The sequence below is a fragment of the Cryptomeria japonica genome, chromosome 11 (genome assembly GCF_030272615.1).
Source record: "Cryptomeria japonica chromosome 11, Sugi_1.0, whole genome shotgun sequence".
Taxonomy (NCBI): domain Eukaryota; kingdom Viridiplantae; phylum Streptophyta; class Pinopsida; order Cupressales; family Cupressaceae; genus Cryptomeria; species Cryptomeria japonica.
The window spans coordinates 269800634-269821428 of record NC_081415.1 but is presented as its reverse complement, the minus strand read 5'-3'; the positions used below and the strand labels follow the sequence as shown (position 1 = coordinate 269821428).

Genomic DNA, 20795 nt, shown 5'->3' with positions numbered 1-20795 from the left:
CAAAATTCTAATCTACTCCTAAGATCAAGGGTAGCATTGGATCACGCTTTGATGGACACATTCCTTAAACCAAGCTTTGCTTCACCATGTTGCCAACATCTACGCAAAACCAATGCAATCTTCCAAGGGAAATGAAAGGTTTTCATATCATGAACATTCATCCAAATACCTAATACACTAGCGCAACTTGAATAAATATATCCACAATTGAACTTAGCACATTTTAAGGTTTAGGCTAACTATACACTGTAATTGAAAATCATCCAACCACAAAATGTATGAACCAAAGAATTATCAACATCCACAGATTACTCCATCACAATTAATGAACTTCATCTAACATGAGGATATAACAAGAAACCATACAATATGCAAAAGAAACACCACCATTCACCATAAATTCAATGAAAAGTCTGTTTATTTACATGCTTGGCGACAATTTCTGCCTTCTCCTCCTACTCTACTCTACTTGCTAACTGCTTGCTATCTAATATCTATTAATTTTTACAAATGATGATAGCAAGCCTTTTATAGGTCTCCCTTTTGCAAATGAATGGCCAAAATCAAATCCAAATCAATGGCCAAGATTACAAAATAAAACCCTAATTAGGTTTTGTTACACCCATTACATAACATTTAATGCTTGACCAATGATAAAATTACATTTTTTTAGGACACATGTCCTTCCTTGAATTTTCAAGAATAAGAATCGAGGTTAGGTAAGATAAACAATATCACTTGCTCCACCTTTGAATAAGCTAGCTTCGCTGAACTTGGACACGTTGACCTTGATTGATGAATGAAGGTGAGTTGTCGCCACCTCAGCTTACACCTTGTAGATCATTACTGTTGGTTGAAAATTTTGTACACTTGGGGAAATATACAAAATTGTGGTTTCAACCACAGCACACGAGTAAAAACTCTCCTAATTAAGGGAAGGCTCCCCCTATCTAACTAAAACTGAAATAAAAACAGGATGGGACAGCAGTCTTCCTTCTTTCTTCAAGAAAGACAATATCCTTTTCTCTTCACAGAAAAGGATAGCGATTGAATATGAATAGCAGTAACCACTTTCAAGTAAAATGAGAGAAAGGAAATGAAGTTTTCTGAAAGCGCAAAAACTTCCGTCACTTCCTTCGGGACGGGACAGCAATATCAAGCTCAAAGACTTGACTATTAGAAGTCCTATCTACCCTTTGCTATACTAAATTTTACGACGAATAAAAGACAACAGCTCAAAGACTGGAATAATTTATTCTTTCAACACAAAGACAAGAACTAATGCAAACTCAAAGACTTGTTGCTATTTCTCATCAAACAATAATTTTTCCCTCAAGAATAGACGCAAGCTCAAAGACTTGCTGCTCCTTCTAGAGATTTCCTATTTTAATTAATCTTCTCTACTTGCAGCTCAAAGACTTCAAATCAGATTGGACTAAGCTCCTTTAGAAACACTTTGCATAAAATAAATAAAAAGAGTCAAACTCAAACTTGTAGCTCAAAGACTCAAAACTTGAGTAATCTTTCTTTATTATTTTTCAAAACCTTCAATTCACATACATAAGCTCAAAGACTTTTTGCTGTAAATTTGGCAGAGTTTTTGCTTGCTTTCCCAAAAGATAAAGATTACAAAGGACCCTCTCTTCTATTTATAGGAGAGGAGACTTGAGAAAAAGGTGGGAGGATCCTAACTAACTTGAGAAATTCCCTCAACCACCAAGACCTATTCAACAACTAATTATGACTTCATTAACTAACTAAGACTTATTCCAACTACAGTCCTAATCAGACACAACTTGTAGTTGCCTTACAAGTAATTACAAAAATACAAGTGATGACAACTTGCAATTACAAAAATGCAAGTGATGACAGCTTGCAATTACAAAAACGTTTTTACTAGTAAACTTGCCAAAAGGGAAACTACAATTCTGAAGTTACAATTTTAAAATTTTACAACAAGTGTTAAAAACACTTAAGTTGCACCTCTTGAAGATATGAACAATTCGAACTTTTGAATAACTTTCTGCAATTCATCAGGATCTGATTCATGAGTGTTCATAGCCACCACCCTAGTCTTTACGATGACATCATGGCATTGGCATAGCGTGGAATTGCCCTCTTCCAATGCTGACCGGATTTCCTGCAACTCAGTTTGATACTTAATCAATATTTGAATGGAAGCGATTGAGAATTACTCACTTCTCCATTCATCATGAATCTTGAGTTGCAGATCTGCAAGAACTTCTTCCTCGGGCAGTAGCTCATCATTCTGATTTAAAATGTCGCAAGATGCCTTTTTACAACGGGAGGTAACATCTTGAAAGACTGCTTCACGCAACTTTAAGGTCTCATCAATTTCTTCAATGAGTGATTTGAGAACAAGAGATTTGTTCTCCAAAAGTTCCTCATATTCAATGTACATGACTCTGGAAGGAATTACGTCATGCACCTGAAGAACGTCCAACTGATGTTGAGGCATCTTTCGCCAAGAAACTAGATTTCTCTCAACCTTCTCCAAATTTAGTTTGAAAGCACCCAAGATTTGATTCAACTTATCTTCAATGGTTTCCAATTTAACCATTGTTTCAAATACCTGTCTTATGACTTGTGAACATAAGTCATGCAATTGATCAACCCAGGTGTCTAAGGCTTGAACCTTTTGGGCGGCTCTCTCGATACCTTGGATTGGTTCACTGACCTTGGAGGAAATAGGTACTTGGCCTTCTCCACTTGAAGGTTGAGTAATACTTTGGATGGCTGCCATGAGTCTTTGATTCTCTACTTCCAATTGATCTTTCTTGGTCAACACCTCATCATACCGTTGTACCAATGTAGCCACTGTTTGTTGAGCATCATGTTTGACAACCTCATGAGTCTGCTTACCCAGATGCACTTTGGTGATCCGATAATCAGCTACTTGCATTTCTTCAACTGGTTTATCTGATATTGGTTCAGCGATTTCTGCCACTCTCATCCGATTTTCATCAATGATCACCCTTGAAACTGTCTTTGCCCTCTTAATAGCTTTAGGTTTTGATTGTTTCAACTGTTGGTAGTCAAAGGCATCAGGTGAGATCACCTGCTTCTTCCTCTTTGTAGTGAAAGAACTGAGCCATGGAGGTAAAGCCATTAACTCTGATTCTGAGATAGAGGGAGAAGCAGTTTCTGTTTGAACAATTGTGGTGATCTTGGGAGAAGTGTCTGTCTGGATAGCCACCATAGTCTGCTGAGTGACGACAGGATGTGATGAAGATGTCATGAACTCATCAAAATAGGTCATAGAAGTATCAATATCAGACACAGGTCCATATGAAGGATCATCTGAAAAGATGTTCAACAAATTTTTGTGAGAACGACCTTGAGATTGTTTCTGCTACTGAAAGTGGAAGGACGTTCTGCGGAGATTCTGAAACTGAAGGGGCAGATTGAGAGCTCACATCTATCATAGGAGGAAACATGGGTACCTCAATAGGAAGTGAAGAAAGAGAATTATGTGGGGACTCTGTAGAAAGCGACTGAGGAGCATTATCAGATTGAGTTTCTTCCTCTGAAGTTTCAGGATCAATCACATGAATTTCCAACTGTGGCTTCTCCTTGCCTTGAACTGTTATTTCCTGAGGAGGAAGCACCATTGCACGGTTGACTCACAATTTAATCCTCATACTAGAAGAGGATGCACCTTCTTTATTGTCTAGTTGAATTTCAGACTTCCGCCCAAGAGGACCTGTAGATTCATCTTCTTTCCCAACCTTAATCTTAATGAGCTTGACACCATTGTTCTTAAGCCAGATATTGGTATTGGCATGAACTGACTGAAATCTATCCAAGATAGAAGTGCCTTCCTTATGGGACCAGTGGATAGAAGGAAGTGGAGCCTCATCAACATTATGATTGACAAACTCAGGATCAAGAATGTTGCCATCATCAATCATCCCTTGTGGCACGTTCACGAGGTTTAGATCCACAATCTGTTCTGCAGTGAGTTGGCAGTAATCCATCTTGCGAATCTCCTTTTCGGTACGGAGATCAACCCAGATATCTTCTATCCGATGTACATGGATGAAGGTCTTCTTGATCTTCTCCTTCATGCCTCGGTAATCGAAATCAGCTCTAGGTTTGAATCTTTTGAGTCTAATTTCCTGCAACTCGGTCTCCATAGCCTTGGCCTTGATTGAAGTCATTAGAGAATATTGACCAATCTTCAATGGGTTGTTGGAAGAAATACCCATGCCAACCTTGTGCTCAACTGACTAATATGTATGCACAGCCATGGTCTGCCTTCCCAATTCCATGAGAATAATCTTATTTGTTGGGTATCGTGGGAGCATGTAAGGCTGCCTGCCATAGCATCCAACTCTCATGTAGGTAAAAGTTGGAAACTGGAGAAACAAACAACCATATTCTTTCACCTTTTCCCATGCTTCATCTGAGACTCTTTTGTTCTTCAGGTTCTTGTCAAATTGACACAAGTAATGACCAAAGAAAGCGTCCTGAACCCTTTTGAAATGAGACCTACTTGATCTTAGAGGCAATTGATCATAGTATTCCCAAACCGGTACAAGCATGTGGTCACCCTTGGTGGAAAGACTCGGGAAATGTCTAAGTGACGCAGCAATATACACGAGATATGAATTCATGTAGAAGGTGAAAGTAGTAGAGACGACTGCAAGTTGTTCACACAAAGCATCACTGATGATCTCACCCCAACAGATGTGCTGAGACTGCCTTATTAACATAATAAATTGGTACATCCAAGGTTCAAAAACATTGGAATGTTCCAATCCCATCATACGACTCAGAAGAGTAATAGTATCACCAATCTCATTCTTGAATTCAGATCGATATAACTTTGCCCATCTGGTAAGCGCAGTGCAAGGTTCATGAATCCATTTGTTGATATGACGCTTATAGTCTTTCTCCCTTTTGGCAAAGTATTAAGCTGCACTTTGCTTGGAAATCTCTATATAAATGGTTTCAGAAGGTATTTTGAAAACCCTCTCTATAGCTTCTGCATCCAGGCGAATGATCACTTCTCCATCATCATTTTTAATAACTCGTGTCTCTTTATCAAAATGATGGGCACATGCTAGAACAAATTCCGGTTCTAGGGCAGCAACTAGAAAGGATGCGAAATTCCGGTTCTAGGGCAGCAACTGGAAAGGATGCGACATGATGGATATGGCTGTCCAGCAACCATTGCATATCCCCCTCCTTCGGATCTTCAATCCTTTGTATGAATTCGGACATGTCAACATGCCCTATCTCAGTATCCTTGATATGATCAAGGGAGAAGGAAACCTGTGATTGCGTAACTTCATTTTGGTATTTATCATACCTATATTTCATCTTTTTTGGAGTGGGAGATGATGGTACATCTGTCATCTGGAAACAACTAGGAATGCTGCAATGTAAATCCAAGAGTATCAAGGCAACATCAAAGTCAGTACCTTTAGACATTTTCATTCCTCCAAATGGGAAAGTTCAACTTTCGTACTTTGGCTTTGTGAGAGGAAATATAAGAGGTGGAAAAATAAGCTTTTGACTTATTTCGGGTTTTGAAACATGTTTTGCAAGTACACAAGAGGGAAGTACAAATGTGTAATCGGGTTTCCAAATCCCGAATGCAATTATACTTGCAAAACACGAAGCATGAATAAATGGAAGGAGAATGAATTTTCAGTTTGGAAGTTGGGAAGAACACATTTGCAATTGGTTTTCTAAATCCAAATGCAAACTTATTTACAAACTGAAAATCGAAGGAATGGATGAAAAAAAATAGTATTTAGGCAAGTAGGAAATGGCGAGGATGATAAGTACAGATGAGGGAATTGGAAACGGATAGGTAAAAATGAATTTCAAGAAGATCACTTGGAACTTTATCATGCCAAAATGGAAAGAACTTTCAACTTGCAATCTGGATTTCAAAACCCGAAATTGGGAAGAACTTGATTTTTTCGTCATTGAAACTTGATTTTTAGACTAAAGAAGGTTAAGTCTTTGTCCAAAAAGGGAAGAACACATCTTGAGGTAGAACTTTTCACACTTGCAAATTTCTTTGCAAATTGGGAAGAGCACATCTTTCTTATTTTGAAACTTGATTTTTTTTTTTGGACCAAAGAAGGTTAAGTCTTTGTTCAAAAAGGGGAAAAACATAAATTTTCCTCTTACTTGCAATCGGGTTTCTAAAACCCGAATGCAAGTAAAGAAGGAGAATTACAAAGGGGAAGAACAACTTTACTTTACAAATTTCTTTGTAAAATGGGGAATTTCCTCTCATAAACCCGTTATGAACACGAACAAAACTAAAACTAAACAAGAAAATGCAAGGAAAGAAACAAGAAAGAAATACAAAAATAAAAATTACCTTGCAAGGTTGAGAAGAAATCCAAACTTGGAGAATCAACCCAACATGGAAGATGATGCCCTTTAAATAGAATTTACACAATGGGAAAAACTTAGCCACGCATTGTGACAAAAGAAAAACCGATTTGCTATAAAAATGCCATGTAAAAATGCCAAGGAAGTAGTTCGAAACTGATTTCATTCATCATTAAATACAAGACAAAGCAAAAACGATTTAGGATTGAAAGCATACCTTATAGGCGAAGAATGCATTTTTTGGCCAAAAACATGACTGGTTTTTAGGGCCTTTTTGCAAATCCGAAACCAAAAATGCGCATAAAATGGTTTGATAAATGCTTAGAATCCAACGCATTTATGGTTGAGTTAAAAACGCCTTAGAAATAGATGGATTGAAACCCCCAAACCATGGCAAATCGCATAAATGCATGATTCAGAAAAAACGCTTTGAAGAAGACAAATGGCGAAAAAAATGGTTTAATGAATGTGTGGAAAATGGGTTTGAATCCTTCAAAGTTGCAGCAAATCCACACTTGGAAGGAATCCCTACATTTCCTCCAAAAAATTCGAACCCAAATCAGCTTGCAATGGCATGGAAGAATTTTGGGTTTTGAAAACAAAACAAGAAGTTTTATAAAATGTTCATATTTTTGCCTCTAAGGCAAATTTCGGGTTTTAGAAAAGAAATTACAAGTTAAATTAATTGTAATAGGGAAATAGAATTCCCTTTACAAGTGATTTAACTTAAAACATGTAAAGGGGTTTTAAAATCCCATTTACAAGTTTTATTTTAACATTATAAAAATAACTTTAAGTTACAAAGACATGTAAAGGGGTTTTAAAATCCTACTTACATGTTTTATTTTAACTTAAAGTCAAACTACTGGTAATGGGGGTTTTAAAACCCTCATTACAAGTTTTATAAAAACTTGCAGTTGGAGAAAAATTCCCCTACAAGCCAAAAAGCTTCAAGGGGGTTTTGAAAAACAAATTACCAGTTACTGGTAATTATTGAAAAATTCCCCTACATTGAAGTAGCAAACGGACTCGAAATGTAACGAAATTCGAAACATAGCTTGGGGATGGATCAACGATCGATCCAGTCCAAGGATGGGGCGAATTTCTGCCTCGGGAAGTGTGCCGTAGAGTAAAATTTTTCATTTTTTAACAAAAATTTCTATATGATAGTCCAATTTTTGAAATAAAAAATTGAGGACAACAATTACAAAGAAGAGTTTGTGATTTGGGCAATATCTCTTGATGCTCAACATTTCCAAGCCTGTGATGATGATCCTATTGCTCAAGTCAACCTTCTAACCTTATTTGATTCTTTTAACTTATCTTGATCACTTTCATAATTTCTCTTTATTGTATGTTGAACTTTCATCTTGCACTTAACATTTGGGTATCTTCATGATGTACTAGTCTTGGATCTTGGATTTCCAGAGGAAATTCAAGATAATTGCGAAATTTCCTCATCTTCATTGCAATATCTTGATGCTGATTTGCCTTTTCTATGCTAGTGAATCTCGACCCCTTCACCATCTTGCCGAGTCTTGCATCCGGATGAACTGCACCTCTTCAAGCTGTTGTAATGGCCTTCTTCATCATTACTCAATCATTACGTGCACTGCCCTTGCACTCTTGTATTTGCTGATGAAGCTCTCCTTGAATGTTCATCTTCTGTCTTGATGTTGCTCGTATCTTGCACCTTCACTCTCTTTATCAGTCACCTTCAAAACAAACAAGAATGCTATCAAACACACTTAATATCTCTGATATTCCACTCTAATTATTCTGATTTCTGATTTTTATGTCTGATTTTAATCACTTCAAGTCTGATTTTCCATCGTCTAAGATCTGATTGGGGTTTTAGGTCTGAGATTTTTAACATTTTGAAGTTTGATTGTGGATTTTGGAAAGTGGTGGACAAATTGTTGTACTTCACCAAGAGGTCGTGGATTTCTTCAAGTCATGGGTGATCTCTCGCTTCCTCGAGATGGTGGTCTTTAGCACTTCATCACTTAAATCACTCATTGCCATGTTGCTAATTTAGCTAAGGCAGAGATAAAGTGATTTCCAGACTCAAAGTCAATGACCCAACATGGTTGGGGATTTGAGCACCACTCACCTAGGTAGGTTGGCGATTTGAGCACCACCAGGACAAACTTACCACCATCCACCTCCAAGTCATGGATTCCTCTAGTTCGTGGATTATTTGCAAGTGGAGGATAGTCATCATCACTATTCAATCTCGCCAACTCCAAAACTTAGTCTGTCAATTCACCCTCAATATGATGTTGATCATCATTCTCCAAGCAAGGATTGAGTTAGTTCATCGTTTCTTCTTCACTTCATAGATCAACTTTGCTATCTTCATGCTTGAGGAGTGGATTCTAGCAAGTCATGGATAAAAATCATTTCACACCCTTAGGTCGTGGATTTGAGCAGCTCAAGGATAAAAGTCTCCTAGGTCATGGATTTGAGCAACTCAAGGATAAAACTCATCTAGGTCATGGATTTGAGCAACTCAAGAATAAAAGTCACACTCACCTTCTAGGTTGTGGATTTGAGCAACTCAAGGATAAAAATTTTCACTCACCATCCAAGGTCGTGGATTTGAGCAACTCAAGGATAAAAGTCTCCTAGGTTGTGGATTTTGGTGAGTCAAGGATAACTCACTTCAACCTCGTCACTTATTGATTTCACCAAGTGTAGATTACTTGTTCATAGGGTTGACTTAGTGTTTTCTTTCTCTCATCATCTCTTAGACCTTGAATGATCTTCATCAAGCACTTCATGTCAATTGATTGATCATCACTTCTTAATTGATCCTCGCTTCTACATTCTAACCTAAGGGCATCCACCTGCTCGCTTGACTGCTCATCACACCTAAGACTCATACATTGATCTGACTTGAAGGTTGCATTGTGAAGCATCACCCAATGACTACCTTCACTCTCACCTATCACTTGACTCTCACCTATCACCTAAGCACTTAGAGCTGCAAAGGATCCAAATCAATCCAAAGGGAGACCTGATTGCTGCTAGATTGCCCGACTTGATCACATCCTGATGACAAAGGCATTGCATCCTCTCACAAGCAAGAGGTTAAGGATACCAAAATTGCTGCCAAGCGAAGCAAACTAAGCAAAAGAACCAACCTACGAGCAAAAAAGTGGGGGTCCCCATTTTCAATGGGATGATGTGTGAAAACATCACAACACATCCCTTCTCTGATTATGATGAACAAAAGTTATATCTCTCTGGTTTTTGAAGAAAAGTGAAGGAAGCTCTCTTCTCAATGCAAGTAGATAGAGACGCTGGACAAGATGGCTTCTGAGTAAACTTATTATGAATTCTGGTCCATATTGAAGGATGAATGAATGACATTCCTTAAATAATCAAGAGCTTCAAAAAACTCACAAAGGAATTGAAGCCACTTTTTTGGCTGTTATCTGAAAGAAGAATGACACCACTTACATGATTGCAAAAGCTATGACTATTGACTCAAAGGAGATCCTCCTAAGTGTAGAATAAAGTTGGTTTGTCTAAGATGATTAGTAATGAAACAGTTATTATTTCCCATGAACTTGTGTTCTTTGACGCTAGGGCAAAAAGGATAAATTATGGTTAAATTAGATATAGCCAAGGTTTATAACAGTTAACCAGTCAGTTTTGGACAAAATATTGAGAAATATGAATTCTTTCATGAATGTTGTGTCTGAATTAGTGATATTTTTTTCCAAAGATTATTTTTCCTGGTCAATATTTCTCTCATACATTTCTTCAATGTGTAAAAGATACGAGACATGGTGAAACCTTGTTGATATAGCTTTTCATCGTCCTTGCTGAAGCAGTTGGAAAAGCTATTTAGAAAAGTTAATATGATAAAGAAACGAAAGACTTTAGAGTTTTCTAGAGGTTAAAATAGTAAACACGTTTCTCCTCTCCAGTTTTTTCGAGAGTACTTTTCTGTGAGGAATAGCTCTTTAATTTGAAGCAAGATATTATGAAAAAACATTCTAAATCTTATCAGAAAACTTTAGGAAAGGGATAAATAGAGAAAAATTGATGATTTTCCTTTTTGAATGGACTTTTGGGGTTTAACACCTAGTTCCTTCCAAGCATTTATCTTACAATCGTTATAATTATTTTATTGTGGTTTTCCAAAACAGATCTTTATGAATATCTAGAGGGAAGAAAGAGAAATTTTTCTTGGAGATTGATTGAAGGTTTAAAAGAACTAGAGAAAACTCTGTTTTGTTTACATCAACATTTTGGATTACACTATGTTATCCATCATTTGCTCTCATCCTGATGATGGATTAGAGAGTGTGATTGGAAACCATTGATGTAAAGAGAAAACACAGTTTTTTCAGAAGCTCTTCTTTTTCAATCTAATGGATTGTGAAAACCTCATGTACATTATTGTGTAGATGCAAAATTATGTTCTTCTAGCTATACGAGTTCTTCAATTTTCAGTGCAAGATCTCTAAAGATGTTGAAATTGTTAGAATCCATCCAAAGATACTTCCTCTGGGACATTTCTGCAGGTCAAAAGCTCCTTTTCTTCTAGAGAATTCCTGAAAATCAAAATCTTTTTCTTTTGATGGCTTGGGACAATATCTACAAACCTAATTAGAGTTCATGGATTGAAACTAGTATGGAGACTATTAAAATGTTAGCTATTTGCAGAGTAAGTTTGTAAAACCTTAATGTCTAAATACCTAGACAGCATGGAACTAGAATTGTTCTCCATTTCTAGCCTTACTTCTAAATCTTCAACTTGGAATTTTAATTTTAATTGCAAATCCCTTTAAGTGGGATAATGAAGATGGGTCTATGGCAGAGTTTTAGGATAAACTTTGGATCTGTCTGCATAAAGTTAGAGATATTTCATTTTAGGATCAATAGTGATATCTCCACACAATAAAGAAATGAAATAGAACAGATGAGAATCATAGTTACAAAACTCGGACTCGGCAAGCTGATTTTTGATTCGGACTCGGACTCGGCGCCCAGACTCAGCAAAGACTCAGCCAATTGAAAAACCCGAGAAATTCAAGTTTTTTTGAGGATTTAAAACTTGTTTCATGCATCCTTTAATAAATAACATTAAAGACACAATAATCTCATCAAATAGAAGCACATACACAAGTTTACATTGATCACATAAGTAAAAATGCAAATTTTAGGCTTCAGCTGAAGGAAATAAGCTAAACTAAATAACACATCAGAAATATAGATAGTGTCACATGTCTACAAAATTCATGGAATATGAAATCCATGTCATCAAGAGCTCAAAACATATATCAAGTTCAACATAAAAGCTAGAGCCTAGAAGTCTAAGGCTCAAAGGAGCCAATATTAGTGATCACTCGACCCTACAACTGTCCTACGTGTGTGCCTAAGATAGGTCCTAGAATGTTCTGTAGCCATGATCTCTGCCTGTGTCTCAGGCTCAGGCTCAGGCTCAGCCTCAGTGACATCCGCATCCTCATCCACATCATCCTCGGTCTTTGTGCTCTAGTCTCCTCTGCCATCGCTACTGCCTCTGCCTCTTGATCCATGGAATTCAATATAACTCCTATCCGTTGTAGTGTTTCTCCTCCTGTTTCTGTTGATTGCAGCCTAGTTTCCTTTTCCTATGTTATTTCAGTCTCCCACCTATCCCATTCCTATTTCTTGTTTCCTGGGTCCCCACTTCTATGGTTGGTGTTTTTTGGAATAGGTGTTCTGTTCCTGCATCCTTTGCTTCTCCCTCAATATTAGAGTTCCTGATCCACCCATGGTATACAATTCTAAGGGTTAACCAACCGGAAGGCCAAACAAAATAGAAGTTCAGGATGGCCATGTCCCTCCCACAACTATCTCTGGGTGGGAGGACAACAATAGATAGGCCGATCTGATTGTGATCGTTGAGGTCACAGTTTTGTCTCCCTCAGTTCATGAATTTGTCATGGTACCTCGATTTCGTTACTTTATGTTGTTGTTCTGGTTGCACTTCTGGTTTAGTAGTTCTTGGTTTAATATAACTGGTCCTTATGTGGAGTAGCTGCTGTGGATTTCTAATGAGGTGTCCTGCGAGTGACAGCAAAGTGGTTAACACAGTAGTTCTGAAACATTCATTTTGATACACATATTTGTGTGGGATGAAAGGGAATCGTCTCTAATGGTGATTTCGAGTAAGAAGAACTCCCCTATGGCATTTCCAATCTGTTTTGTATATCCTTCTTGCATGTCTGAGTCACCAAACAAGACATTATAAGCCACCCGAGTCTTTACTGCCAACTTTGCCTTCGCATCAAATTGGGGAGTCATGATAAGTGATTGAAGTCGAGAGTTTCTATGAAATGATGGGCCTCTTTCAGAATCTTTTCTTTGCTGTGCTGTGATCCAGGACTGCCAAGAAGAAATTACAGGCTAAGGGTCCTATCTTTTCGACTGATCCCCACTTCCTTTCAATATATTGTTTAAAGATGTCAATCTGGACCTTATTTCTGTGAAATTTGCTAACACATATTTTTCTGATAGTTGATGTATTTCTGGAATTAGAAATTCATTCTTATAAAATAAATGCTTTTTTATTCCACAAGTCCAATTGTGCATGGAGCCTGATTATTTGTTGGCATGTTCTTTCTTTGTGTGAGTTGATGTTTCACTTAAAACACTGACTTTTTATTTTTTTTTGCCTTTTTTTAACATGCTGGGTGGCAGAGTCTGGGGCTCGGGACTCACGGAGTCTGCCGAGTCTGATAGATTCGTGAGTCTGTGCAGACCTGGCCAGACTCAGCCAAGTCCGAGTCCAAGGTCCTCTGGCCTCAGCAGAGGTGACCCGCCTCAGGACTCACCGAGTCTGGGCCAGACTCTGCGAGTTTTGTAACTTTGAGAATAGACAAGATACCGAGTACCCAAATATAATGACGATCTTTACAATATTCCATCATGTTGCTTTTCATATTGCTCAATTTGTAACTTCAACTCTGAGTTTCCTGGGTTGTCTTGAATGTGATCAAATCCACTAGATTAAGCAGGACAATCTGATTGTCAAGCCATATCATATGTGTGCTTTGTTAGCCTTAAAAAACAGCTTGTCAAGAATATTGTATGCTTTTGATAGTGAAGACTCTCAATACAAACTCAAAGTCTAATTTCACTCACAACATCCCTACCAATAATTCCACAAGCTTCATCACATATATTGAGGTACATTGGTCTAGCCTGCTAATTTTTTTAGGTTTTCATTTCTTCAACTGTACAATTATGCCACAAGCCCTTTCTATTAACAAATCTTACATCTTTTGCCTCTATATATGGTGATTAATGTTTTTAGATTGAAATCAGATTCCAGAGACCCTCCGATTAAAAGATAACAAATAGTAACAGATGATATAATTAGCGGAAATGAATAATGCCAATGAAAAATCTTTGATAAAATGCAACAGGGCAAGAAAAAACTCACCTCAACCATACATTGTAAAGTTGAAACAATTTCCAGCAACCCCATCATTTACCTCAAGAAAGTAAACACCTTTATCATTTAGCTACTGGACATAGATACAACATAAATTAAACCAGTGTAAATATTATTCCTTACAAAATGGGATGACAGAATTCAATTCTTTGGCCTATCATCCATCATTCCAGTGCCTTCACCATTGTGCCAATGCTCCAATAATTGTAAGAAAATTAGCTCCATGGTGAACAACATTAGATTAAGATTCTTGAAAAAGATAGCATTGGAATAGTCTTTGGAGGACGCAGCATACTATGTAACTTTTAATCTGTGCACACTAGCTATCTATTTCAGAATGGTCACCATTAGGACATTTTTTTTGCAGTTGGGGTCTCCTCTACTAGATTCCTAGGTATGGAAAGAAACAGAATCTGAGGCTATGGTCCCATGGAGGGGGGCTACTTAAATTTCTCAACACACTCTGTTGAGATTTTTTAGTAAACTTTGACAATTAGGTGGTTCCATGGATGTTATAGAAGCAAGCAATGCTAAACATTTTAGCTCAGAATTTTTAGGAAGTTGGTGGCATGTATTTTTTCAGGAGCAGCTAATACTAAGAAAATTGTAGATGTCTTCTAATGATGCCATGGGACAAAAAGTTACCTATGCTGGTGGAAACCATCCCAAAGACAATTACTAGAAATCTGAGTACTAAAAGTGAGGGGCTCCTATTTTCCAAATACCACATTTTCCCTCATTTTATGGGAACTCCCATTCCATAAAAATAAATCCAGATGCCCCCCACCCCTGCCCTGCTACATAGGACGACTTTCTTAGAGTTTGAGAAAGTGTACTCCTTAGAAGGGAGCCTTCCAACCATGAGATACAAATTTCTTATAGGAATTCCCCCTTGCTGTTACCTAAGGTGCCAACTATTTGCAAATCACCTCATTGGAGCCTAGTGACTCTTCACAACTAGCATCTTCTTAGATGTGACTAGCCAATAGGCCATTGAATATGGATGCTGTACCAAACGCAAATACTTCACATGCATGGAATGGAGGCAGCCGATGAGATACCTTGTCTCAGTTATTGAATAAACTTTAAGTCTTTGTAACTATAAAATAATTCAAAATAAAAAAATAATTTTGAAGATTTTATGCAGACATGCTAAAGGTTTGATGAAACACAGGCACAAAGTCAGTAGAAATGTTCCATCCAAATTGGATTTAGCAGACCCCTGTGACCTTTTACAAGGAAAACAATTCGGACTTTTAAAAACAGTCAATGTGAACAGATTTTTGAGTTGTATTTAGAGGTTGATGCAGCTTTATATGTTGAACAGAGAGATAGCTTCAAATGAAGTCCATAGATCCTTGTAGAAGGTTTTAAAACTCAAAATGAATTATAACACATGAACAAATGATCTCATAATTGTAAGTAATACAGTCATAGGTCCTATCAAATGAATGTGCTTGGCCTTCTGTAACAACCTCATCATTATACCCTCAAATTACCACTATTTTTTTTTGTTTATTATTTCTTAAAGTTATTATGTGTTTATTCACTTGTATACTAAAGTGCTTCTATCCATATGAGATAGGCATTTGTCCATCTAGGAAAAGTATCCAACCATACGGGTTAGACATCTTATCCACATGGGACATGGATTCATCTATCCATAAAGGACAGAAAATGCTCTGGTCAGAGACTTAGACTCATTAGGACCATTTGGGTCCTGAATCACTCTCTAAAGACTACACTATCCTATTAGGAGTGCACTGAGGTCGCTGTCTTTAGGAGCATATAAATATATAATTAAATAGCTTGAGTCACACCTCAACAACATTTGACCTAAAGTCTTGGAGAGTCAAGAGAATCCATCTAGGATTCCTTCCGAGTATACAAAGAATATATTTTATCTTGAGATTTCTTCCCTTCCCTTAATCAGTGGATTCTCTTGAGTATTAAATCTTATATTATTAATCAAGTTATCATAATCTTCTTTAAACACATCTTAACCCCCATCCCTGAATGCCTAAGTAGTGGGATTATCCTTCGTTTCCCATACTGCCTACATACCCTGCTTCCAAATGGGATCAAAGAATAAAATATGTAGTTTTTTTTTCTACTCTTAAGTTTGATGTGAACTGTTGTGCGCGTATGTAGCCCTCTAGGGCCCCTTTTCCCAAACAGTTCCTCTACGACTACTACCCACAAAGGGAAACAATAATTATAAGTAAATAGTTGCCACAACTATTACTTCTGTTCTTAAGTAAGTAACTATATGCGAGTTTTTCATAGGGCTTGCGAGTAACAACACATATTTGGATTTTTTTGAAGGCAAGTTACTTGCCAGGCCTTCTCTACTTGGTGACTTGCAAGTAACTCATGGAGGTTTTGAACAATGGTTCTAAAGATTCAATATGATATAAAACACAAAAGTTTGTTTTTTAGTGTTTCCTTGTATCTGTTTTTAATTATGTCTTGCAATTATTTATTAGTTATTGGTTTTGAACTTTTCTAATTGAGTCTTGGTTTATTACAGACACTTTCATCATGGGCTACATCTAGCGTTGAAGAAATTTCCTCAACTGGACCAGGCATTCGTTTTTTCCAGCTTTATGTAGGTTTCTTACATCCCTTCCCATGCCATATGGAGCTTCCCGTCTGCATGACAAAAGCATATTTGTTAAATGGTGCTTAAAGTCATCCGGTGAAGGGCAAATATAAAATAGATGTAAATAATCCAATTTTAACTTAGGGTTTAGCTTGGGTTATTGCAGGTAGTCAAGGATAGACATGTGGTTGCACAACTTGTTAGAAGGGCAGAGAATGCTGGTTTCAAGGCAATTGCACTCACGGTAGATGCTCCTCGACTTGGGCGCAGGGAAGCAGACATTAGAAACAGGTATTAACAAAGACTAGGAAATTTTAAGGGGAATGGCTGCCTTGTACTTTTATCCTGAGTATTGAATGCATTAAAGAGATATCAATCTTCTCTTGGTAGTTTTTTCACGTGAATACTACCCTAGAAACTATCCTAGGGTTTGTACATCAAAATTCTACTTTTGAGAATGCCTCAAGTGGGCCTTGGGCTTGTAAAAGCATGTTGGTGAAAATATTATTTCAAATTTAATGTTGTATTGCATATGTTTTTAAATTCAAGAATTTACTTTTTATATGCCTCCTCATTTGAACTCTACTTTTTGACAACTAATTTTTTCTCTTTTTCAATAATGCTGACAAACCCTACAGATTTGTACTCCCACCACATCTAACCCTCAGGAACTTTGAGGGCTTGGACCTTGGTAAGATGGAGAAGTTACTTTCTTTCTAAACCACATGGTATGTTGAAATAAATGAATCAAAGTTCACAAATTGTAATTAGCCTGTTTTGAGCACTTCATCTTAGTTTTGGATATTTCTCACTTTTTGTAACCCATGGCTTCATTGTAGACTGAAGACTCTGGACTGACTTCATATGTTGCCAATCAAATCGACAGATCACTGAGTTGGAAGGTTTGTATTGCCAAAATATTTACTTAAGTTAGTTTGAATGGATTGTATGGTTTCAATTTGAAGCTGAGTCCTTGGGAGCACCCGATGTCCAAAACGCATCATTTCCAACATAATCTACTGGGGTTTTGGTTACTAGCTTTTGAAAGTGTGTATTGAATGTCTGAAGTTAGTAAAGAAATTCTTCTGCTTATTTAACCAATTGTATTTCTGCTGTTATTTACAAAATATACATCTTAATATAGTAGTGTCACTTTCATGCCTTTAATATTAAGAGAAACATACTAAAGAAACACAAACATCCACATGTTTGAGCTAATACTGAACTTTGATTTGCCTTTCTTGATTTTATCTAGGGTAGGCTGTATTGACAAGCACATGAATGATGTGTGACTATATCTGTTAATTTTGAATATAATTTTGTCCAAGTAGGCGTGCATGCAAAACACGATAAACATTTTTTGGCCTTTAAACAGGATATTAAGTGGCTGCAGACAATTACGCACTTGCCAATACTTGTGAAGGGGGTACTTACTGCTGAGGACAGTAAGTGCTTTATTGTTTATGATATTATATATAAAATAAGAATACATAATTTCATTTCTGTTTTTCTAATTTTGTTTCTAAATTTTCAAGCTGATCAAAAGGATTGATTTTTCCATTGTATGCTGTTACAGCAAGGCTAGCTGTCCAAGCAGGTGTAGCAGGCATAATTGTTTCCAACCATGGAGCTCGACAGCTTGATTATGTTCCAGCGACAATAAGCTGCCTTGAAGAGGTCTCTATCTATTTTATGAGGGCTTTTTTCTTCAATGGGGCATTTTGTATGGCTACTTTTTCCCCTAGATTAGCTGACAAAGTTATGAATGTGTGTGCAGGTTGTAAATGCTGCACAAGGCCAAGTTCCTGTGTTTCTTGATGGTGGGGTTCGACGTGGCACAGATATTTTCAAGGCACTGGCACTTGGAGCCTCTGGTGTTTTCGTAAGTCTACTTTATTGAGCATGTTTGTGGGCTATCTCTTTGAAGAATCTAGAGTTTTAAAAAATCCAAGCAATTAGTTTGACTGTCAATGTTGGAAACTCAAAGCTATCTTAGATGTATTTGGGACATGTTTGTGCCTTTTTTGTCGATGTTGATGATTGGCAAGGCTGTTTATTCATATGCCTAACCATGGATGTCTTTACATACACTGTGCTTCTGTCATATTATGTGGTGATTTAGTCAAGTTGGCTGCATCAATTTGATAATAGTCAATGTATTTTCGAATCTTAACATTTTTTTTTTCTTGGACTACTGTTTGCAGATTGGAAGGCCTGTTGTCTTTGCTTTGGCTGCAGAAGGTGAAGCTGGAGTTAAAAAAGTTCTGCAAATGCTTCGGGATGAATTTGAACTCACTATGTCTTTGGCAGGATGTTGTTCAGTGAAGGACATAAACCGTAATTACATTCAAACTGAGGCTGACATGTTTAAGGCTTGGGCAAGGCTGTAACCTGACCCAAGTCAGTGGTTATCCAGGAATGCAATAATTATAAGGTAGTTTTTAAGGTAAATGCTAAGTAAGACATCAAATTTATGTGTGATATGTAACAACCTAAAGAAAATCTTGGGAACATGTTATTATCGCTAGTCAAAAACCTTAATCTTAAATATTGTCCCGAATACATCTTAGTTGTTAGTCAATATTAAGTGCGCATGGTGTCAGGTATCATAAAAACTTAGAATATTCAATCTAATTTTACAAGAATTTGCTGGACGACTCAAGTTGTAGTTACAAGGTAGCAGTGAAGTTACTACCAATATCTTTTTACTCCAATAAATTGATTGGCCAACTTTTCCCCAAATTTTGCATAGTAAAACCTGGTCTAAGTGTGTGATAAAGGAAAGAGAGTGCTACTAACAGATGGATGAGGTGGGTTCTGTCAGGCAAAGTAGTAGAATTCCTTACATTTGAAAAGAGAGGAAAAGAGATTGGTAGAGCTTTACCTGTATAATCTTCCAAACAAGGCTGATTTTGGGTATAGAAAAATCTGTAGTTGGAATAAAACGATGACAAAGGTGACTGAGATGTGTTTTTGATGATGTTTGTGATGGGCATTTTGAATCATTCCACAGTTGGATTAATTCACCGGCATGTTATGCATTAAAATGAGAGTAAAGGTCGCTGAATGAGTCGACCTCTTCATGAGCCTAAGGATAAAGAATGAATTCTGCTTTTCCCGAGTTACAATCTTGCAGTGATTGAGTAGAAAAATGATAGGGATGGACATGGGAAACTATAATCCCCAAATTAATTGTAACCATTGGGTAGGGAGGTTAGATTAATGTTCTCTAGGAACTTGTAGTATATGCCCTTGTAAAACAAAATTGTAGCAGGCAATGGTAGGCAATATTTACAATTTCATCCATGTAGAATGCTCCATTTGAGTACACAGATGGGGTTCTTTTGTGTATGATCAATCGGGGAGAATCACTTACATACCTTCACCACAGCCACTTTCTGGACACGCATGTAGGAAATTCTTATGAGAGCAATGAAGTTATAAAACTAACTTAATCCACCTCAACACAAATTTAATATTTGCCAAGATTTGAACAAAATATTAGACTTTGCCAATCTTTTATATTGTAGGATTGTCACCTTGAATCTTCTAGATATCCTTTGTTGCATATGAGATCCATGTTAAAATGAATTTTCTGTGGTTGTTGACAACACATGGGATATTTCAAAATTTTATTTATCTATGTATGCCTATTTTCCTCATTATTTCTTTAAGTTGGCCTTGTTTATACACTTGCATTCTAAAATGGAACCATGCCAACCTATTTTATATGTTTAATTTTCATTTTCTTCTTTTCTTGTGATTGTTTGCAGTTTTATTTTTTTGGGAGTAAAAGCTTCATTCAAAAATTTCTATGAGAGTTGATGCTTTTTAGAGACAAAAAGTATACTTCAGATTTTTCTCTTTTCTTGTACTTGTTTTTATGTTTATTGATAATAAACATGTTTTTGACTCTCTTAGAGCTCAAATCATCCTCATAATACTTCAAACCACTTGAACAAGACCTACATGGTTGCAATAATCATGTCTTGCTACCAATCTTTAGAGGAGCCAATACATGTTCACCCTAACTTCACGCTTCTCAAAATCATGTGGACATTTAAAAAAAAAATCAATTTTACTAGTGTTCCACGAGCGTTGGGGATGGGGGGACGGGGGACGCATTTCTGGGACGGGGGGACCAAGGGCCTGAGTTTGGGGACGGCGGGGGGAAGGCGGCGGCGGGGGGGAGGGGGGGGGGTGTGGTGGTGTTGATATAGTTATACATATACATATAGTACTTGAAAAACTAGTTTTGAAAAGATGTATGACAGTATTAAAGTATAAGAATTACATTTCAAATGAGACTATAGGAAATTTGAAATACTAAATCTAAATACCAAGATTTCTTCAATG

General features: G+C 37.0%; 1 protein-coding gene across 2 annotated transcripts in view; it reads left to right on the top strand.

Moving 5' to 3' along the window:
* The window catches only part of LOC131859853 (glycolate oxidase 1-like), a 28740-nt gene extending 9564 nt beyond the window's left edge, over positions 1–19176 (top strand). For both annotated transcript variants that reach the window (XM_059214043.1, XM_059214042.1), the window contains exons 5-12: positions 16368–16449; positions 16610–16730; positions 17078–17144; positions 17279–17341; positions 17815–17884; positions 18016–18116; positions 18217–18321; positions 18644–19176. In XM_059214043.1, the coding sequence (XP_059070026.1) occupies positions 16368–16449; positions 16610–16730; positions 17078–17144; positions 17279–17341; positions 17815–17884; positions 18016–18116; positions 18217–18321; positions 18644–18829 (795 nt within the window). In that variant the 3' untranslated portion in view covers positions 18830–19176. The remainder of the gene's footprint in view (positions 1–16367; positions 16450–16609; positions 16731–17077; positions 17145–17278; positions 17342–17814; positions 17885–18015; positions 18117–18216; positions 18322–18643) is intronic.
* The last annotated feature ends 1619 nt before the right edge of the window (positions 19177–20795 follow it).